The sequence below is a fragment of the Hemitrygon akajei genome, chromosome 29 (assembly GCF_048418815.1).
Source record: "Hemitrygon akajei chromosome 29, sHemAka1.3, whole genome shotgun sequence".
Lineage (NCBI taxonomy): Eukaryota > Metazoa > Chordata > Chondrichthyes > Myliobatiformes > Dasyatidae > Hemitrygon > Hemitrygon akajei.
The window spans coordinates 15,148,402-15,169,560 of NC_133152.1; the positions used below are offsets into that span (position 1 = coordinate 15,148,402).

The 21,159-nt window shown below is 42.3% G+C and overlaps 1 protein-coding gene across 9 annotated transcripts in view; it reads right to left on the reverse strand.

Annotated features, from left to right (window-relative positions):
* LOC140718236 (endothelin-converting enzyme 1-like) overlaps window positions 1–21,159 on the reverse strand; it is a 319,941-nt gene that overhangs the window by 85,653 nt on the left and 213,129 nt on the right. For 6 of the 9 annotated variants that reach the window (XM_073031724.1, XM_073031725.1, XM_073031727.1 and 3 more), the window contains 2 exons: window positions 13,362–13,500; window positions 7,674–7,886 (listed from right to left, as the gene is read on the reverse strand). In XM_073031724.1, coding sequence (XP_072887825.1) covers window positions 7,674–7,886; window positions 13,362–13,500 — 352 coding nt within the window. Of the gene's footprint in view, window positions 1–7,673; window positions 7,887–13,361; window positions 13,501–21,159 lie in introns of those variants that run through there. The other 3 variants (XM_073031728.1, XM_073031730.1, XM_073031729.1) reach the window with 3 other exon arrangements.

Consider the following 21,159-nt stretch of genomic DNA (forward strand, 5'->3'; position numbering starts at 1 on the left):
AGCACCACACTCAGCAGTGTGTTCCAGGCACACACACCTCTCTCTGTGTAAAAAAAAACTCATACAAGGTTTCTCCTTTTCTCAAACATTGGAATTCAAGAAATAATGCCCTTTTAGCCTCTAGGACGCTGCTGGAGTCCATTTGAAGCCAAACCATTTCGTGGGTCTGCCTTAAACTAGAGAATCGACACAGAGCAAAGGGTTCTTGCAGCAAATTGCACTCTGACCTTGCTTACTGGCTGTGGCAGGTTTGCTTCTTTTGCCCAATTTCCTTAAATGGAGCACTGCCAATTACCAAGTGATTCTTGCAATCTGTCATGCAAATACATACATGTTAAACATCTGAAATACATTTCCTCTTTCTGTGTTTATAAGTTTAAAAACAATATTATCTACAGTTCTCTTGATGGGACATAAAAGGAATGATTCTCAATGTCAAGTAGTCAAAAGCAAGTGCTGGGGTGTGATTGCCAAGGATATCCCAGTGAAGTTCAGGAAGTAAGTTAGAATCCTCTGGGCCTTTGTGGTCAGCTGCAAGGGTACTATTGAAAGAGAGGTACTATTCCACTGAATGGAAGCCTAAATGAGATACTGGAATCAAAGGAGATGGGGCCAATGATGGATCAGACCCCCACAAGAGTCTGCAAAGTAGCAGGTTCAAAGTTCAAAAGTTCAGATTTATTATACAACCTTGAGATTTGTCTCCTTAAAGGCAGCCACAAAACAAAGGAATCTAAAAGAACCCATAAAGACAGCGTGTGCGAGCAAGGGCTCAGTTACACCAGCTCTGTCTGGAGGAATGGAACAAAATTCCAGCAACTTACTGTGAGAAGCTTGTGGAAAGCAAGTTAAACAACTTAAAGGCAATGCTACCAAATACGAACAAAGTGTATGTAAACTTCTGACCCACTGGGAAAGTGATGAAAGAAATAAAAGCTGAAATAAATCATTCTATCTACTATTATTCTGGCATTTCACATTCTTAAAATAAAGTAGTGATCCTAACTGACCTAAGACAGGGAATGTTTTCTAGGATTAAATGTCAGGAATTGTGAAAGACTGAGTTTAAGTGTATTTGGCTAAGGTGTATGTAAACTTCCGACTTTAACTGTAAAATGTGGAACATAGCAAGCTCAGTCCATTGAGTAGTTGGCCTTTGGATACAGCACAGCACTAGAGCTGACACAGGATGTGGTCAAGAGATCAGCAGTTGCAGAAGGGGAAGAGTTAGTCAACATCAGGTCACCACTGCTTACAGAAGGGTCAGAAAACCACAGTGCTTGGAGTTTAGAATTAACCAATTGCACAAAGCTGCTGGTGAGCACAGCCTAATCATAAACACAAGAGATTCTGTAGATGCTGAAAATCTTGATCAACACACATACAGTGCTGGAGGAACTCAGCAAGTCAGGCAGCACCTATGGGAGTGAACAAGCAGTCAAAGTTTTAAGCTGACATCCTTCATCAGGACTGGAAAGGAAGGAGTGAGAAGCCAGAATAAGAAGGTGGTTGGGGGAAGAGGTACACGCTGGCTGGTGATACGTGAAATCAGAAGGGTGGGTTGGGGCAGGAGGGTATGAAGTAAGTTGCAGGGAGGTAACAGGTGGAAAGGCAAAGGAAACTATAAAAGGAGTCTCATTGGAAAGGAAAAAAGACGCAGGCTGAGCAGGTGAGGAGAAGAGAAGGGTGATATCGAGATCAAAGCTCAGCAGCTGCTCGTGCAAGCAGATGTAAAGTAACAACTGTAATCTCCTTCCTGGTATAGCTCTCCATGTGACCCCTTCTCCATATAGAGAGACTGGAATCTCTTTGGTTTTATGACTCCCTGCAATAATGCTGTGGTACTAGGTCAGAGAGTCATTTCCACCTCATGTCATGGGGTAGTGGGGGTGCTGGTGATGGTGGGGATGACAGTGACATAGCGTGTAGAGACACAAGGGTCTGAGATGGTGGAATCTTAAGTAACAGACAAAACTCAGTGGGTCAGGCAGCATCTTTGGAGGAAATGGACAGTCAATGTTTTGGATTGAGACCCTTTATCCAGAGATAGCCCTATAAAAATGGGTGGAGTAAGAACTGGCAGGTGGATCCAGTTGAGGGATAGTGACAGGCAAAAACAAAACTAAACAGCAGTGCAAAGCTGGCATTAAGTGGAAATAACGCCCAACGTATGGAGTCCAATTACCAGATAAATTTTGGTAAAGCCGAAGGTTGATGCCTGGAAGTTTAAAACTTAAGGTAGAGGCCTGAAGTCATAAGGGCCTGAAGGAGTTACAACAATTTGGGTCACTGGGGTCAAAGATCTGTGTGAGGCCTGAAGGTCAAACCCATGATCAGTGATCAGGAGTGAAGTTCAGAATTGGAAGCCTGAGTGTCTGCAAGTCTGAGAATCTGGAGACAAGGACTGCAGGCCTGGACGTGGCCTGTCTAGCTCTGTGAGTTCTTGTTTTGTTTTGTTGCTGTTTCTGCGATCGTGATTTTGGTGCCAGAATGTGTGGAGTAACTTGCAAGCTGCCTGCAGCACTGTACATTTTGAAGTATGTATGATAAATAAATCTGAGTCTGAAATATAGCCGAATTGGAAATAAACTTTTACCACCCTTAGTGAGAAAGCACCAGACAATCGCATAACAGAAAGAAAACAGCAATGAATAGTGAGTAGATGATGAGTCTCAATAAGCCATAGGACCTTTTCCTGTGCCATCTAACTCTATCATTCTAAAAGAGGAGAGATATTTGATTTTGTGGATCTGTTCTCTCTGCAATCTGTACACACTTGTACATTGTCCGGACGTACGGCTCACTGGGATAAAACATGCCCAAGCTACAGCAGCCTTTATCAACCTGCCCAACATTTTTTCCCTTGGTTGATTGGTTTACTATTGTCACACTTACCCAGACACGGTGGGCAAAATGTGTTCTGCACATTTTCCATACAGATCATTACATCACATCAGTGCATTGAGATAGTATGAGGGAAAACAAAATGCAAAATAAAGTGTTATAGTTACAGGAAAAGTGCAGTACGGACGGACAATAAGGCTCAAGTCCCTAACAAGGTAGAATGTGTGGAAATATATATTGAAAACTGAGATTTTTTAATGTATTTAATCCTGTGATGTGACAAAATGGAACCTGTATAATCCCAGAGGGCTTTGCTATAAACTTAGTGTGTACGTGGCAGGAAGCACATAATGTCCTGATCACTGTTCATTGTGTAACTAAGGGGAGGTTGATATACTGCGTGGCATTGAATTATGCAGCTGTTAAATGGAGGAGCTGACTCCCAGAACAGATAACAGCCAAAGAATAGCCTGAAAACTTGTATAAAAATTAACATTGTAAGCTGCAAATCAGAAGCTGACTGCCATCCACGAGGAGTGGAGGTGCTTCTCCTCGCAAGTTATAAACATGCTTTCGAACAGATCCACTCTGTGATTTTTTTTTTGGTTCTTTGTTATAAGACCTAGCAAAAGATACCTGACAAAAGTGATGTCAAGGGTCCATCCTATTATACTAAGGTGCCATGCAACAGCCATATAAGTGGGATAGAACTGTTCTTGAGCCTGGTGGTACAAAATTAAAACTCTTCCATTAATTTGCATAAATGCTTTAAAGTTTAGTGTTTAACTTAAGACATTGAAATGTTCAACTTACTAAGCTTTCTTATCCAATTCTTTCTCATTACAGTGTTTATGATTTTCACATCCTTTTTGTTACAAAGAACCCATCAAGAAGCAAGAACTTTTATGAATTGAGCTCTTCGAATCTCATATTTCACATTTAATCCTTTCCATAAAGTTTCAGACCTCAGTCTGATATTTTATATTAGGTTGGATGGTACCCAGGCGGAATATGAGATGTTGCTCCTCTACCTTGTGGGTGGCCTCATCTTGGCACAAGATGTACTGACGCATTGGAATGGAGATGGGAATGGGAATTAAAATTGAAGTTCCACTTGTGGCGGATGCTGTGGGGATGCTCGGTGAAGCGGTCTTCCAATTTATGATGGATCTCACCAATGGAGAGGAGGCTGCATCAGGAGCACCAGACACAAAAGATGACCCCAGCAGACTCGCAGGTGAAGGGTTACCTCATTTGTAAGGACTGTTTGCGGCTCTGAATGGAGGTGAAGGAGGAGGTGCTTTAACCAACTTCTGAGCAGCTTAGTCACTAATTGACATGCCCAGTCCTAATTGCATGGTATTGCTGATGTTCAAAGCTGTGAGACACTGCTCTGAAGGTGAGAATTCCTAGAACTGGGCAAATAGAGAATGGCTTTGCTTGGACAGTTCATGATGTTGACATCAGACATAAAGTTGCAATTGAATTCCACTACCATTGCTGCTCCTCTGCAAATATGGTCACTGTTGTGAAATCTGCAAAGTGCAGATCATTTTGGAAACACTCAGTTGGTCAGGCAGCATCTGACCAACGACATTCAACCTGGAATGTTAACTTTGCTTCTCTTTTTGCCCAGCGGTTGTTAATATTGCAATCATCAGTATGCTTTAGATGATGATGATCTGTTGATCAAAACCGTACATAAACTGTATTGTACTGAACCAATAACCCCAAGGCCAGGATAAATAACATAGAAAATGTTGCCTCACTCAGTAGTGCTGCTGACTCACAGCTCTACGAAACATAGTTCAATCCTGACACTGGATGCTATCTGTACAGACTTACTCCTGGGTGCTCCAGTTTCCTCCCACCTCCCAAAAAGACACTGGTAGGTTAGCATAAAAGGGAAATTGACACAAGGTCGCAAGAAAACAAGTTGCAGCATTACAGAGGAATAAGAGAGGAAATGGGACTGATGGGATGACTGTTAGCATGGAATTGATGGGCCAAATGGCCCATGATAACCACAATTCAGAATGTCTCGAAAATACAGAAGGTAAAAAAAACACCCATAAGTTTGATGAAGCCTAAGTCATTAAATACTGCTGCATCTTTTGAGATGGAATCGTCTTATCTAGTTAGATCTGCACGTTTCATGGTGGCAACTTCAAAGTTCTCAATATCTTCACTGGGTGAATAGGGATGGGCTTGAACTCTTAAAATCAGAAGGATAAAAGCTGTGCTTTTATGCTGCAGATTCTTAACAAATCCAGTATTCCATACCCATTTAAAATTGAACTTACACATAGCAGATGAGGAATTGTGTTCTCTGGGTTTAGCAAATGAAAGCAACTCCCTGCCTGGAAGCTGTGTGCACTGCAGGTAATGTTAACAAGGTAGAGTAAGTTAAAGGGAACTTTTGTACTGAAGGGATCTCAGAGGAATCTCCGAGTCAATGATCCATTGGATATCATAGATTTAGTGCACTTAATTGACAGCAGTCAGATGAAGGGAAATTCAGTCTCCAGTTTGACGGTTCACGTTTCAAATGAGGAAAGTGCTTCATGTGATTGGTACATTTCAGACACCAGTATTAGCAGATATTCTCACACCTGAATTATTCCTCCTCTGCTGTAGTCTGACTGAAAGTGCCATGTGCTTGAAGTAAAAGGAAGCTTGGAATGAAAAAGCAATCACTAATTGAACAGCATCCACCCTACTCAGCCAGAGATCACAGACGTCAACTGACCATCAAAGGCAGCTGCAATACTCAAAAGGCACTACACACAGGTTTCGTTTCTTTGTGGGAATGGGACCCGTTCTCAGGGTTCCATGACTACCTGTTACTCGACATACCACGGGTTTGTCCCAAGAATCTCAATCTTGTTTGGAAGCCCAAGATCTCAGGGCTCTGGAGACAGGTGAATCAAAGGTCGGTGCCATGGCAGGAGACTTGTGTGTTGTCTGGAAGGTCAGGAAGTCTTTCGCTTTAGGCCCGAAGACCCAAGGTCTTTGTGATCTTTGGACACAGAGCTCAAAAAAGCAACGATATGGACTCTTAACATCATAAACCAGCAGTTGTTGTTATGTCTCCCACTCGCCGTGAAAGTGGGGGACACCTCCCTCTCCCTTGCCAGGGAAGAAGAGAACCTGTGGGTTGTTGAATTTCGGATGAAATGCGAAGCCTTTGGGGTAACTTTGGTCTGTGTCTTTGCTATTGATTAGCACAATCTTGGGCTCGGTGATGGTACCGAAGCATTTTTTTGGGGGAGGGAGGATCGTTGCTTGCTGCCGCTTACGTGCGGGATGGGGAGCTGGCGGGGGGACTTTGGGGTTCTCATGTTTAGCTGTCGTTCATTCTTTGGGGCACTTCTCTGTTTTTGTGGATGTTTGCGAAGAGAAAGCATTTCAGGATGTATATTGCATATATTTCTCTGACATTAAATTTGCCCTTTGAACCTTTGAACTTAAGAAATCACTTTAACCATGACATGGGGATACACACACCAGCGTTCTTGATACACACCAGGGGCACACTGCAACGTCGCTATATGTTGCAAGATGGAATGTGGTTGAAGAGGGATGTTTTATTGTTGTATTGCTTATGCAAGATTCTGGTACAACGTAGCCTATCAGAGAATTGGAAACATGCAGGGATTTTGTTGGCACGTAAGATTTTTTCTCATTCCCAGGCTGCCCTTTCAATCCCTGGATGTCCAAGATCACTCAGCAACCACATGAAACATGACAAAATAATTATGGACTGCATGTTCCCATCAAGAGCAATAAGATAACTACAAAATAATCCAATCAGATGCTGATAATGAGAAAATTGCTGGAAAGATTCTCTACTTCAGACATTGGCACTCTTATCATTTACAGCCACTTAGAAAAAAAGAACTTAAAAAAAAACTTTGTCATTGAAAAATTTGATCAGTACAAGTTTGGTTTCCTCTTTAGAGGCTGGATAAAATTGGGATGTTTCCTCTGGAGTGCCAGAGGTTGAGAGGAGTTTGATAAGATTATGAGAGGCATAGATACTGTAGAGTAGAGAGGGAGTATCTGTTTCCCAGCGTTGAAATGTCTAGTACCAGAGGGCACTCATTAAAAGCGAGCGTGGTAAGTTCAAGGGGATGAGAGGGGTCTGTTTTTTTTTACTCAGAGAGTGGTGGATGCCTGGTATGAAATACACTAGAGGCTTTTAAGAGATGTTTGGAATGTTTGGGTAGGCATACGGACATAAAGAAGATGGAGGGATATCGACAATATGTAGGTAGGGGAGATTAGTGTTTGGATGTCTTTGATTTGTTTTTGCTGGTCAGCACAACATTGAGGGACAATTGGCTGGTTCCTGTGCTGTACTGTTCCATGTTCTATGTTCAAATCTAAGCACATTTGATGTGAACCACAGCTGTTTACAGTTAACAACAAAGAAGCCATTCGGCCCACTGAGTCTGTAAAAATGCTAGGTTGGCGCATGGCCAAGTAGCTAAGGCATTGGTCTAGTGACCCGAAGGTCGCTAGTTCAAGCCTCAGCTGAGGCAGCGTGTTGTGTCCTTGGGCGAGGCACTTAACAACACACTGCTCTGCGATGACACCGGTGCCAAGCTGTATTGGCCTAGTGCCCTTCCCTTGGACAACATCAGTGGCGTGGAGAGGGGAGACTTGCAGCATGGGCAACTGACGGTCTTCCATACAACCTTGCCCAGGCCTCAGTCAACATCGAAACAAAGAAGAAAAATGCTAGGATTATCTGACACCCTGCTGAGTTGTCTGTGCACTAGAAACGAGGACAGCTTTAGCACAACATAACGTGAGCACACACTTACCCAAAATATGCTTCATGATGATCTGGTTCTGGGTCCATATGGTGCTGAATGTTTCTATTCTGGCCTTTCCATCTATCAGTGGGTTTGCCTTAATCCAGCCTCCACAGGCGTAGTTGTAGAAATTGTGGCAGGGGTCAACGGAGTGATCTATGGCTTGGAGGATACTGCTGGCAACCTTGATGCAGGACTCCGTTAGACAAACTTTTGGGGTATCTGCAATGGAAGGCACATTGATATCCAAAGATATTTAGCTAAATTATTGTCATCTAGTGCCACTGGACATACATAACCTGGCAAATAAAGTTCCTAAAGTATTATTCCTAAAACAAGACTGTTTAGGGGAGATAGATTCAACATATATTGAAAAATACCTGTTTTGTGTAATTAATGAGCAAGCACACACTAGTGGCATGGGAGCTTGGAATTAATTTTTATTTATTTGGACTGAAAGCCAGATTTTATTTTCTGAGAGAAAAATCTTACCTGCTCATTCCCACTTGCTAATCCACACCTACCCCTGCCTCACTTTAATGGAGATGTGGCAACAGTTGATTTGTCCCAGAACATTCTGATCAAAGTTTCCACCAAATTGGGCACATCTCATCATCAGGGTAGATAAAACCATTCGTTCAAAGAAAATAATTATGTGCAAAAGATGTTGAATGCAATGGGAAATTAAGGGGGAAGGAAAGGACATGGGAGCTACTCTTTCATATGATTAATAGAGTAGAGGTGGCATTCCTGTGGATGACAACAACCCTGATTTTCAGTCCAAGTAATTGACTTAGTTACCATGAATGCCAAGGAGACAACACTCCTCATATACAAGCTAAAATTTCCCCCAACTCCCCCAATTGACCCACAAAAACCTGTGTGAAGAACATAGCGGGTGTGTTCAATATGCTCAAATCCACTGCAGCATGTGCCGATCTCCTCATTCAAAACTTTTGGCATTATTGTCAAAAATGTCCTCATCCCTTGACAGCTGCAACACATTATGTAGTCCCAAACCTTTGGCATTCACCCCTTACAAAATTCAAATTCTAGAAATGAAGCCACTCGATAGAAGCTCATACCACAGCCTTCAGTTTGTGCTTATACTTTCATGCCTCTTCAGGTTTTAATCACAGAAGCTTCAACTATAATCATAAAACTCCTGGTAATGTCAAAAAGCCACCCACAATATCGAGTGATGTATAATCTCACTTGCAACAATACTAACTACTTTCAAAATCTGTAGAACGAGGAATTGCTCATTGAAGTAATTTACATGTTTGAATTTACCCAAATATGTACAATGTCTTCTGTTCTATTGCTCTTAGATAAGATGAAAGAGTTTATGGGGTGACACAGTAGTACAGCAGTTAGCGCGATGCTATTACAGCTTGGGGCGTCAGAGTTCAGAGTTCAATTCCAGCGCTGTCTTTAAGAAGTGAGTGGGTTTCCTCAGGGCTCTCTGGTTTCCTCCCACATTCCAAAGGTGAAGCACCGCAGGTTAATTAGTCCCGTGGTTAGGCTAGGGTTAAACAGGTGGGCTGCTGGGTGGTGTGGCTCATTTGGCCAGAAGGGTCAGTTCCGGGCCGTATCTCTAAATAAAACAATGAATAAATCACCTGAATGAATCCAACATCCCAGAAGTAGCAAATCACCTCTCAACTTCAAACTTCCCATAGTCAGATTGAGAGAAATGAGAGGAAATAAACCCACGAACTGGATGATGCTGCACACTCTGACATAACAATTTAATTCTACCGTAGATTTCGCACTACAGAGCGCACCTGATTAAAAGCCGCTGGCTCTAATTTTAGAAAGAAAATCAATTTTGTACTTGTACAAGCCGCACCGGATTTTAGGCCGCAGGTGTCCCACGTTGTAATATGAGATATTTACACAGAAAGATATTACACGTGAGGATTTTTTAACTTTTAATTAAATCCATATGGTAACATAAACAAATACATAATGCAAATGCTTTTTTTCGAACCGTGCCTGTAACACGGCTACTTTTAAATATACATACGTATCGGTAACACACAAATTACGTTGCGTATACATTCCAATATCTCCTAACGACTGGTAAAAAAATATATACTGCAGCCTACCAGGAAAAGTTATTGATCGCCTTTAACTTAAAAGCAGCGTTTCGCGCTCGCCTAATGCCCCCACCTTCCCGTTTATCGCAAACCGGTATTTCCCACAAGACGCGGCGAAACCGGATGTGACGTCATAGTATCCCGGGATGTAGTACTCCTAACTTTAACTAGAAAATACTAACAAATGAATTACTAAGCGAAAATATTATAAACTAAATAACTGCCATAAAGGCAGCACAATGCTTTTCTTCGAGTGTTTTCCATGTTGATGAGGGTGAGTACAAATGACTGATTTACAATAATTTAATTGTGAAAGTGCACTTGATTTATCGTACAATTTCATTGGGCCTCTGAGAACTACTCATCAATTTTATTGGTCTACTGTTACGAGGCAAAATGTTTTTGGCGGCATGAAAAAAAATCATGCATTAGCCGCACCGTAGTAAAGGCCGCAGTGTTCAAAGCTGTTCAAAGCGTGGGAAAAAAGTAGCGGCTTATAATCCGACATCTACGGTAATTAAAAAAAACAAGTCAATCACAGATCATGGGATATCCACAAAATAAATACATTACTGTCCATGTATTTGTGGGGTTAATAGGGCTTCATGAAGAAGTGGTTTCTAATATTCTATTGCTAGTTCTAAAGCCACTTTAATGTGCTTCCAGTGCTCATCCTGAAACATTAGTTCTATTTCACTCTTGGCAGATGTCTTCTGACCTGTTGAACCTCTGTGCAATCTTCCTGCATCTCTGCAGCCTAGTGCTACTCAGAGATGTGATCACCTAAATGTAGGGCAGAAGAGTGGACAGTTGTTTGGTCAGCATGAACCAGGAAAGGGACTTAGTCAAGTCTATAATCATAACATATATAACCATATAACGTATATAGAAACGGGACTTTTCTCCGAACCAGGATGTTAAGCTCAGCAGTACACATAGCACATGATAATTTATGAAGGCAAGGATAAAACCTTCAAAAGAATCACACATAAATAACAAACTACTCATACAAATATTCTGGCTCACTGTCTGGTATGAGGGGAGGGGACGACTGCATAGGATCATAGTAAGCCGCAGAGAGTTGTAAAATCAGTTAGCTCCACCAGGGGCACTGGCCTCCCTACTATCCAAGACATCAAGGAGCAGTGCCTCAGAAAAGTGGCTTCCATCATCAAGGACGCCCACTACCCAGGATATGCCCTCTTCTCATTGTTACTATCAGGAAGGGGGTACGGAAGCCTGAAGGCACACTCTCGGTGATTCAGGAACAACTTATTCCCCTCTGCCATCTGATTTCTAAAAAGACATTTGAACCCATGAACATGACCTCAATACTTATTTTTTAATTTCTGTTTTGCATTATTTACTTTAATTTAACTATTTAATTTAGATATGTACTCACTGTTGTAACATGCTGTAAGGTTTCACTGCTAATGTAATGGCCTCTCTGTAATGTTTCACCAAGTGGCAGAGGGGTCTGAGTTGCCACAGGGCACGAGTGATAGACTGGGGGAGGCCTCGCTATGTAGACTGGAAGTATCCCAAGGAGTGTCTGAACCTGAAGATGAAGATGACGAGGAAAGGAGGTCTCAAAGAATCAGGAGACCACTGGATTGGCTGGCCTATGTAGCCCCGGGGGTACAGAGTATGGCGCCTATCACCTTAGTGAGTTATGTCACTGCCATTTACACTTGGGTTGGACTTTGTGCTTTGTATGAAGGGGTGGCAAATCATCTCAATGTCATGAGGACATGACTGTGTTGCCCTTAAGGCATTTATTTAGCTTTATTACACTTTTGCTTTAGTAATTCATTTGTAATTATTTTCTGGTTAAAGGTAAGGTTGATAACTACATTGCTGTTGTTGAAGGTAAATTCATTATCTGTGATGTATCGCGGCATGTGATGACATCACACCCGGTTTCGCCGCGTTTTGTGGTTAAATACTGGTTTGGAGAAACGGGAAGGCGGGGGCTTGTGTGTGCAGGATCAACGTGAGAAAAGTTCAATTTCTACGCACTAAGAAACATCATACAAGTAACGCCGTAAGTTCATAAGACAGTCGATATGTTGAAGTAAAAATGTAATGCTGATTCTGTTAAAAGAAATGATGGTTGATAAAGTTTATTTTCTTGTGCTATTGAAAGCGTTGCTGGAAAGTTTGTGTTGAAGTGTATTTAAAGCTGTTGATGGCATAGGTAGATTCTGACTATGTTGTACTTTAATGTGACTTTAATGTAACATAGTATGCTGTAGTTTTACTTTTACAAGTTTTATGATGTAAATGTGATGCCAAGAATGAAACAAATACTGTATATATTTTGTACTGTTTTATCAACAGTTTTCACCATACATTAATGTGGAAGAGTGAACAGTACATGGTTAATCTTACTGTGATCCTGTCCTCATTGACTTCAGTTTAACTTGGTGTTAGTCAGAGTTTCTACACCCTGCATGATGACACTATAATGACTAATTTTGGTGGGGTGAGAGTGTAACACCCTGGAAATGGTTTCACTGCTAACGCAGTGGTCTTTCTGCGGAAGTAGCGTTTGGTTTATGGTTAGAGATAACAGGTGCTTTGGAACGTGAACCGTCCATTGAAGGGAGTGTGTTTCCATGTTGTGTGCCTGACACTGGGTGAGCTGGGTCTCTTTTGTTTGGTGGGAGATGAAGGGAGAAGACACCAGAGAGAAGAGGTCATAGGACTCGACCCGGAGTGGGGCCATGATCCGACGAAACCCGGGGAAGGAGGATCAGTGAAGGGGAAACTGTGAGCTCCAACTTGGGCACATTAGACTTTACTTTTTTGACTTTGTCTTTATTTACCCTTTAGTCAAATTAAGAATTATAAAGCTAAATCGTTTAATTGTATGCGGTGTACTGTCTGTTATTTTGTGGTACTTATTTGTAACAGGGTAACACATCACGCAGCATCCACACAAACAGGGGGCGGAGTTCGTACCTCAATCACACGTTTGGCGGGGCCAGAGATTGTCTTCCCTAGACTTAGGCAGCTGATGGAACCAGAGTGTTTCATTAGATAGACTCAATATGTAATTCTCCAGTGTTGGTTTCAGAAATGGACATTTCTGCACGTAATCATTTTAGCTCAGTATTGCTTTTCTGTTTATGTACTCCAACTTGCTCAGCAGCTGTCACAGCTTTATGATCAGTAGTGCATTGCATAGTCAAAACAAAAGTAACCTGCAACTTGACTGACACGTTAAGACATTTAGTCTTGCCCTATCAGAGATATTCCCTTCATTCCCCCTCCTTCCCTCAACTTTTCTGAATCCACTTGTTTTCTCTTTTTCCAAGTTCTGAAAGATGCCCAACCTAACACATTAACTGCTTCACTTCCTACAGATGGTGGCTGACTTGCTGAGTTTTTCCAGCATTTTGTGTTGTTATTTTGGATATAAAGCATCTGCAGTTTTCTTTTCAGATTTTCTTGAAGGTTACAGAGTATGGAGGGTTACAGAACCATAGCTGGCAAATGGAGAGGCAAAGTGTGACTGCAGGGCTGAATGCATTGCTTTTGTTAATGTGACCTACTTTTACTTCAATGACACAGCTCCTCCTGAAGCACTTACTTCTGTATTTGATGAGCAGGCCAATGACACTGCAGAGCAGAGCCAGCACAACGAGGATGATCAGAACCAGCAGACGTTTTTCCAGATGAGTTCTGTTGGCCCAACAGCCCCTCAACCCCCTTGATCTCTTCAAGTCCATCTAGAAAGAGGACAAAAGCCATAGTGTAGTTAAAATTTTCCTTAATCACCAATCTTTTGGTATTCGTATTAGTCTATTACTTTTGCATGTAACAAGATAAATGCAAAGATTACGTATTAGTCTATTACTTTTGCATGTAACAAGATAAATGCAAAGATTTCATTTGCACACCAGCCAGACAAAGTGGGTCAAAGGCCATATTTTCATGCTGAGTCATTCAATGACTCAGAGTATACAGACATACATATCTATGAAGGTTATACAAGGCTCCTGTTAGACCATATTGAGTGGTGAATCCTGTGCCTCAGGAAAATTGTGCACCACTTCACTCCCAGTTACAGTCCATATCTATCTGAGCATTGAAGACTAGATTTACCATGGGCTAATATAAAAGGGAGGTGTTTTAAAATGCAAGAAGAAAAGCCTTTCAAATGATCCTTGGTATAAATGGTCATTAATAGATTAAAATGTTCAACTCCTGGAGAAGGTACATCAAGGTAGCGCATTAAAACTATAGGTTCGATGCTGACCTCCAGTACTTTCTGTGTGGAGTTTTCATGTTCTTGCTCCGACCACGGGTTTCCTCCAAGTACTCGTTTCTCCCACATTCCAAACATGTACAAAGTTCAAAGTAAATTTTATTATCAGTGTATATACTGTATTTGTCACCATATACAACCCTGAGATTCATTTTCTTGTGGGCATACTCAGTAAATCTATAGAATAGTAACTACCAGTGTATCAGGATCAATGAAAGATCAACCCAAGTGTAGAATACAACAAACTGTGCAAATGCTAAATATAAATAAATTGTAATGAATAATGAGAACATGAGATAATGAGGTAAAGAGACCATGAAAGTGCATTTCTTGGTTGTGGGAACATTTCAATGATGGGGCAAGTGAAGTAGAGTGCAGTTAACACCTTTTATTAGAGAGCTTAATGGTCGAGGGACAGTAACTGTTCTTGAACTTGGTGGTGCGAGTCCTGAAGCTCTTCTACCTGATGGTAGCAGTGAGAAGAGAGCATGATCTGGGTGGTGGGGATCTCTGATAATGGATGTGGCTTGCCTGTGACAGTGTTTCATGTGGATATGTTCAGTGGTTGGGAGGGCTTTACTCGTGATGTACTGGGCCAAATCCACTACTTTTTGTAGGATTTTCCATTCAAGGGCATTAGTGTTTCCATGCCAGGCCATGATGCCACCAGTCAATTTACCTTCCACCATACAACTATAGAAGTATGTGGAAGTTTCAGATGTCATGCCGAGTCTCCAAAGGAAATAGAGGCAACACACACAAAATGCTGGAGGCAGGCCAGGCAGCATCTATGGAAAAGAGTACAGTTGACGTTTTGGGCCGTGACCCTTCAGCAGGAAATAGAGGCACTGCCGTGCTTTCTTCGCAATTGCAGTTACGTGCTAGGTCCAAGACAAGTCCTCTGAAATAGGAACACCCAGCAATTTAAAATTGCTAACCTTTGACCCTCAAATGAGGACTGGCTCATGGACCTCTGGTTTCCCTCTCCTGAAGTCTTGATCTTGCTGACATTGAGTGAGAGGTTGTTCTATGACACCACTCAGCCAGCTATTTCAGCTCCTCCTATATGCAAATCCATCACCACCTTTGATTTGGCCCAAGACAGTACTGTCATTAGTAAACTTGAATATGGCATTGGAGTTGTGTTTGGCTACGCAGTCATAGGTATAAAGTGAGTAGAGCAGGGGGCTAAGCACACAGCTGTGCTGATGGAGATCATGGAGGAGATGTCACTGCCGATCTGAAATGACTGGGGTCTAAAGTGAGGAAATCCAGGATCCAATTGCTCAACAAGTATTGAGGTCAAGGTCTTGGAGCTTCTTGATTAGTTTTGAGGGGATGATGGTATTGAATATTGAAGTGTAGTCAATAAAGAGTATCCTGATGTAGGCATCTTTGCTGTCCAGATGTTCCAGGATTGAGTGAATAGCTATTGAGATAGCATCTGCTGTGGACCAGTTTTTCTGGTAGGCAAATTTGAGTGGATCCTAGTTGACTCTCAGGTAGGAGCTGATATGTTTGATCACTAACCTCTCAAAATCCTTCTTCACTGTGGATGCAACTGGGCAGTAGTCACTGAGACAAGTCACCAACGTGCTCTTCTTGAGCACCAGTGTAATTGAAGCCTGCTTGAAGGAGCTGGGCACCACACACTGCTGAAGCGAGAGGTTAAAGATCTCAGTGAACACAGCACCCAGTGGTCAGCACAGGTCTTTAGTATGTAGTATGGTACCCTGTCCAGTTTGGATGCTTTCTTCAGCATCCTGAAGGCAGCCCACATGTCAGCTTCAGAGACCCAGAGATTCAGAGACAGGATCATTGGCAGATGCGGGAGTTCCTGATGGCTCCTCCACGTTCTGATGGTCAAAGCAAGCATAGAAGGCATTGAGCTCATCTGGGAGCAAGGCCCTGTTGCTTGATTTGACTTTATCAGAGGTGATAGCATTCAACCCCTGCCACAGCTGAGGAAGTATCCCTCACTGTTTCAATTCTGGACAAGAATTTCCACTTCCAGAGACCATACCTGCACCCGTTGTAGCCTTCTTGGTCTCCAGACTTGAATGCCTCCAATCCGACCTTTAGCTGATTTCGGATCTCATGGTTCATGTAGCATTTCTGACTGGGGAAAGCTCTGAATGATTTTGTGGGGACACACTCAACTACAGCTGTTTTAATAAAGAGTGTTACAACCACAGTTTATTCATTCAGATCTTTACGTGAGTGCTTGAACATGACTCAAAGCAAAATCACTCCTGTGCCTCCTGTGACCACCTCTGTCCTAATCTCTGGAGGTTTGCTTTTTAGCCTTTGCCTGCATGCAGGTAGAAGGACAGCCAAGTGATCTGATTTGCCAAAATGTGGTCTGGGCAAGGAATGGTATGCATTCTTCATCTTAGTAGAGCAGTGGTCTAGTATGTTGGGACCTCTAGCGCTACAGGTTATGTGCTGGTGGTAATTGGTCAGGGTTTTCTTCAAACAAGCCTGGTCAAAATCTCCATCAATAATTTGAAATGTGTCGGGATGGGCTGCTTTCTTGTTTACAGATGACATTGGGCAATGTTGCGAGCGTTTGATTGCAGCTGGCCGCTGGTGGTACATAAGCTGCGGTCAGGATTACACAGAGCTCCCAAGGTAAGTAGATTTGACTATTAGGTGTTCCAAGTTGGGGAACACGAGTTGCCCAGAACAGCCATGTCAGAGCACCAATGAGAGTTAACCATAAAACACACGCCTTCCCCCGAGTCCACAGTTCACTCCATTCTGTGAACCGAGATTCCTTCTGGTCTGAGTGCCGTAACTGGTGTATCTGGAGAAAGGCATGTTTCAGTAAAGTGTACAGCTGAGCAGGCTCTCATCTGCCTCTGATGAAGCAGTCTTGCCTCAAATCCTCAAATTTATTCTCCTGCTACTGCACATTTGCCAATGAGACACTGGTTAGAGGAGGTCTCATCCCTTTGTTTCAGCCCTGCTTGGATTCCCCCTCTTCAGCCATGCTTTCAGCTATCACGATGAGTCTGAAGGGCACTGTGCCTGACTGGTCCCAGCTCCTTTGTTGATCATGAGATATGAAGATCACTGAGGAGATTTTAAAAGTCCATTGTTTGGAGGAACGTAACATGCTGTAGACTGCAGCAAAAGTAATTCGAAGTAAGTATATTTAAGAGAAATTTAAGAGGTTGGTAGATTAATATGGCCACTGTAAGCTATGCCTAGTGTGTGGGTGGGTAATAGAATATGAGAGGGTTAGGCAGAGCGAAGGAGATAATGGCGCCTAATGGAGACTCCATTGCTTGCATCTTCAGAAACAGCTCTATTTCTATCTTTAATATCTCTATTTTTCCCTTTCAGGGTTCTTTTGAAGACTTTGACCTGGAGTTACAGGCTGACTTCAGTTCTTTGTGGGAATGGGACCCGCTCTTGGGGTCTCACAACTGGCCGTTATTCGATATGCCAAGGACACGGCCTAGATTAGTTTGCCTTCGGAATTCCGGGATCTCATGGCTCTGGAGGCGGGTGGACTTGTGGTCTGTGCCTCTGCAGAGAATCAGTGTGTGGTGGGAGCTGGTTGCTGGCTGTATGTCCAGAGACCTGAGTTCTTTGGGCACAGAGCTTGGAAAAAGTGATGCAACAGACTTTTAACATCATAAACCAGCAAGTTGTTTGTTATGACTCCCCTCTTGGAGGGGGAGGGGGAGAGGGAGAGGGAGAGCCTGTGGTTATGTCAAATTACCGGGTGAATGAGTAGTCTTTGAAGTATTGCAAGTCTCTTTCTTTATTGAAACTTTATTGCACGCCTGGTTGCAACGTATTTGGTAGGCTGAAGAGTTTAATTCTATGCTGTACGTCACTATGAGCAGGAAAACTCAGCCTTGAAATTCTACTTCAGATGTACTTTATTGGCTGTGAATAACTTGGTCATATCCCACAGCCTTTAAAGGTACCACTAAAATATAATTATTTTCCATTTTCCCCATTTCATATTATTCAAGGAAAACCTGAAATTTGTTTGACAAGGGCATGACAGAGAGTATGTAAGATCTGGAATTGTGAACGTACTCAGCCAACACATGATATCAGAGAAACAGGTCAATGCTTCAGATCAATGACAAGCCAATGCTGGCACACAGCAATTACAATGCTAGGAATGTTATCAACAAGCCAAAGATAAGGCTTCTTGAAGATTTTCTTCACCATTTGGCAATCTATTAGATGGGGTAGTCCTTTGTACTACTATCAGGGGAGATTAACAACACCCTGGGGCCTGGAGGGAGCACTGAGGCTTTGTGTAAATGGTGCAGGGACACACCCTATCACTAACTCTGATTCAAGTAATCTGTTGAGTACAAAAGAATGGGAATCAAAACACCGAGGTGACTGTAAATGGACGAGGATCACACTCAGGTTCACAGCACTCAAATGAATGCTTAAATTTAACAAATCTTATTTTGAAATTTTCTGTCTCTCAAATTCAATCAGGATTTCTGTTGATAGAATTTCAGATAGTGACGAGAGGGAATACAGGAGTGAGATATGCCAACTAGTGGAGTGGTGTTGCAGCAACAACCTGGCACGCGACATCGGTAAGATGGAAGAGCTGATTGTGTACTTCAGGAAGGGTAAGATGAAGGAACACATACCAATCCTCATAGAGGGATCAGAAGTGGAGAGAGTGAGCAGTTTCAGGTTCCTGGCTGTCAAGATCTCTGAGGACCTAACTTGGTCCCAACATAATCGATGTAGTCATAAAGAAGGTAAGAGAGCGACTATATTTCATTAGGAGTTTGAAGAGATTTGGTATGTTAACAAATACACTGAAAAACTTCTATAGATATACTGTGTAGAGCATTCTGACAGGCTGCATCACTGTCTGGTATGGGGGGGGGGGGGCACTACTGCACAGGACCGAAAGAAACAGTGGAGGGTTGTAAATTTAGTCGGCTCCATCTTGGGTAGTAGCCTTCAAAGTACCCAGGACATTTTCAAGGAGCGGTGTCTCAGAAAGGCAGCATCCATTATTAAGGACCCCCAGCACCCAGGGCATGCCCTTTTCTCACTGTTACCATCAGGTAGGAGGTACAGAAGCCTGAACAAACACACTCAGTGATTCAGGAACAGCTTCTTCCCCTCTGCCATCTGATTCCGAAATGGACAGTGAACCTGTGAATACTACTTCACTTTTTTAATATATATTATTTCTGTTTTTTGGACAATTTTTAATCTATTCAATATAGGTAAACTGTAATTGACTATTATTCTTATTATTTTTTACTTCTTCTATATTATGCATTGCATTGAACTGCTGCCGCTAAGTTAACAAATTTCACGACACATGCCGGTGATAATAAACCTGACTCTGATTCTAATTATTGCGTGACCCTCCATTAAAAGGTGGGGGAACCAGTTAGGGTATTGAAGTCAATAGTTCCTTTTACAGTGAGCCTGTAGAAAATGTGCTCCTGGGTCACCAAAATAATTCCTGTAATTCTGGGAAAATAGTCCACTGCATTTATTCAGGGCTACAGAGAGATACTCATAATAATTTGCATGGATTGTGCTCACTCCAGTTTTTGATGTTTCCTTCATGTAGGCTTGAGGGATGGGCAAGGAAATAAGGTTGGCACTTGCTGGTGTATGTGCAATGTGCAATGAGAATGTGTGGAGCAGGTTAAGACCTACAAGTATCTGGGAGTACAGTTGGACGAGAAGCTAGACTGGACTGCCAACACAGATGCCTTGTGCAGGAAGGCACAGAGTCGACTGTACTTCCTTAGAAGGTTGGCGTCATTCAATGTCTGCAGTGAGATGCTGATGATGTTCTACAGGTCAGTTGTTGAGAGCGCCCTCTTCTTTGTGGTGGCGTGTTGGGGAGGAAGCATTAAGAAGAAGGACGCCTCACGTCTTAATAAGCTGATAAGGAAGGCGGGCTCTGTCGTGGGCAAAGTACTGGAGAGTTTATCATCGGTAGCTGAGCGAAGGGCGCTGAGTAGGCTACGGTCAATTATGGAAAACCCTGAACATCCTCTACATAGCACCATCCAGAGACAGAGAAGCAGTTTCAGCGACAGGTTACTGTCGATGCAATGCTCCTCAGACAGGATGAAGAGGTCAATACTCCCCAATGCCATTAGGCTTTACAATTCAACTGCCAGGACTTAAGAACTTTTTTTTTAAAGCTATTATTAATGCTTTTTGAGTTAGTGATTTAGATGCATATCATATTATTACTGAGTTAAGTATTGTATGTAATGAGTTTTTGCTACAACAAGTGTATGGGACATTGGAAAAAATGTTGAATTTCCCCATGGGGATGAATAAAGTATCTATCTATCTATCTATCTATCTATCTATCTATCATTTCCTTGGGTCTGCTGTTGAGGAATATTCTGGAATTATGGAATATAGCAAATATTAATTATTACAGCAACCAGCCTTCGGATCTGAATGTTGATTGTAGACTGAGTTTAAAATGCTGCTCAGAACAATGGTCTTCGTGGAGCTGCAGACTGGGGTTGATTGCAAAACAGGAAACATCGCGTTGACCTGATATGTTTGCATATGCATGAATGCAGCTAATGTTCATTTTGGGAATCTGGAGTGTTGGTGTGATGATCTAAGTGTTTGAATATTATATGTCATTCAAAAGAAGCATTGTAGATAAGTTGTAACTATAGAATTGTTCTGCTGTTACATTTGATCATTAGTTTATAAAATGTCATGTCATATTGAGTCAGGGAGCCTCTACCGAGTGTCTCCAAGAATGTTGCCTGCTTTTGTGATTTGATTTACTCCTGCAGCCCAAAGGAAAAACAGGCTGCTAGATGGACTTGCCTTTGTAACTTGCCACAAGTGAAGGGGGATAGAAGAATTAATGGAAATGCAGGGCAATAGGTTACAGGGGAAAATAAATCAAGGGAGAATAGCCTTAGTGATCCAAATGGACTCCTGAACTGTCAAGAATACTGAAAATATACTGGAGGACTGTTGGGACTCCTGTAAACAGCCCTTATATCTTGGAGGCTGATTCAAATTGCCTATTGTTTCATGCTGCATAATTTTCATGTATTGGTCTCCAGGGTGGACACATACCCCAGTTACAATTAACATAGCTGGGCTTGTAGAA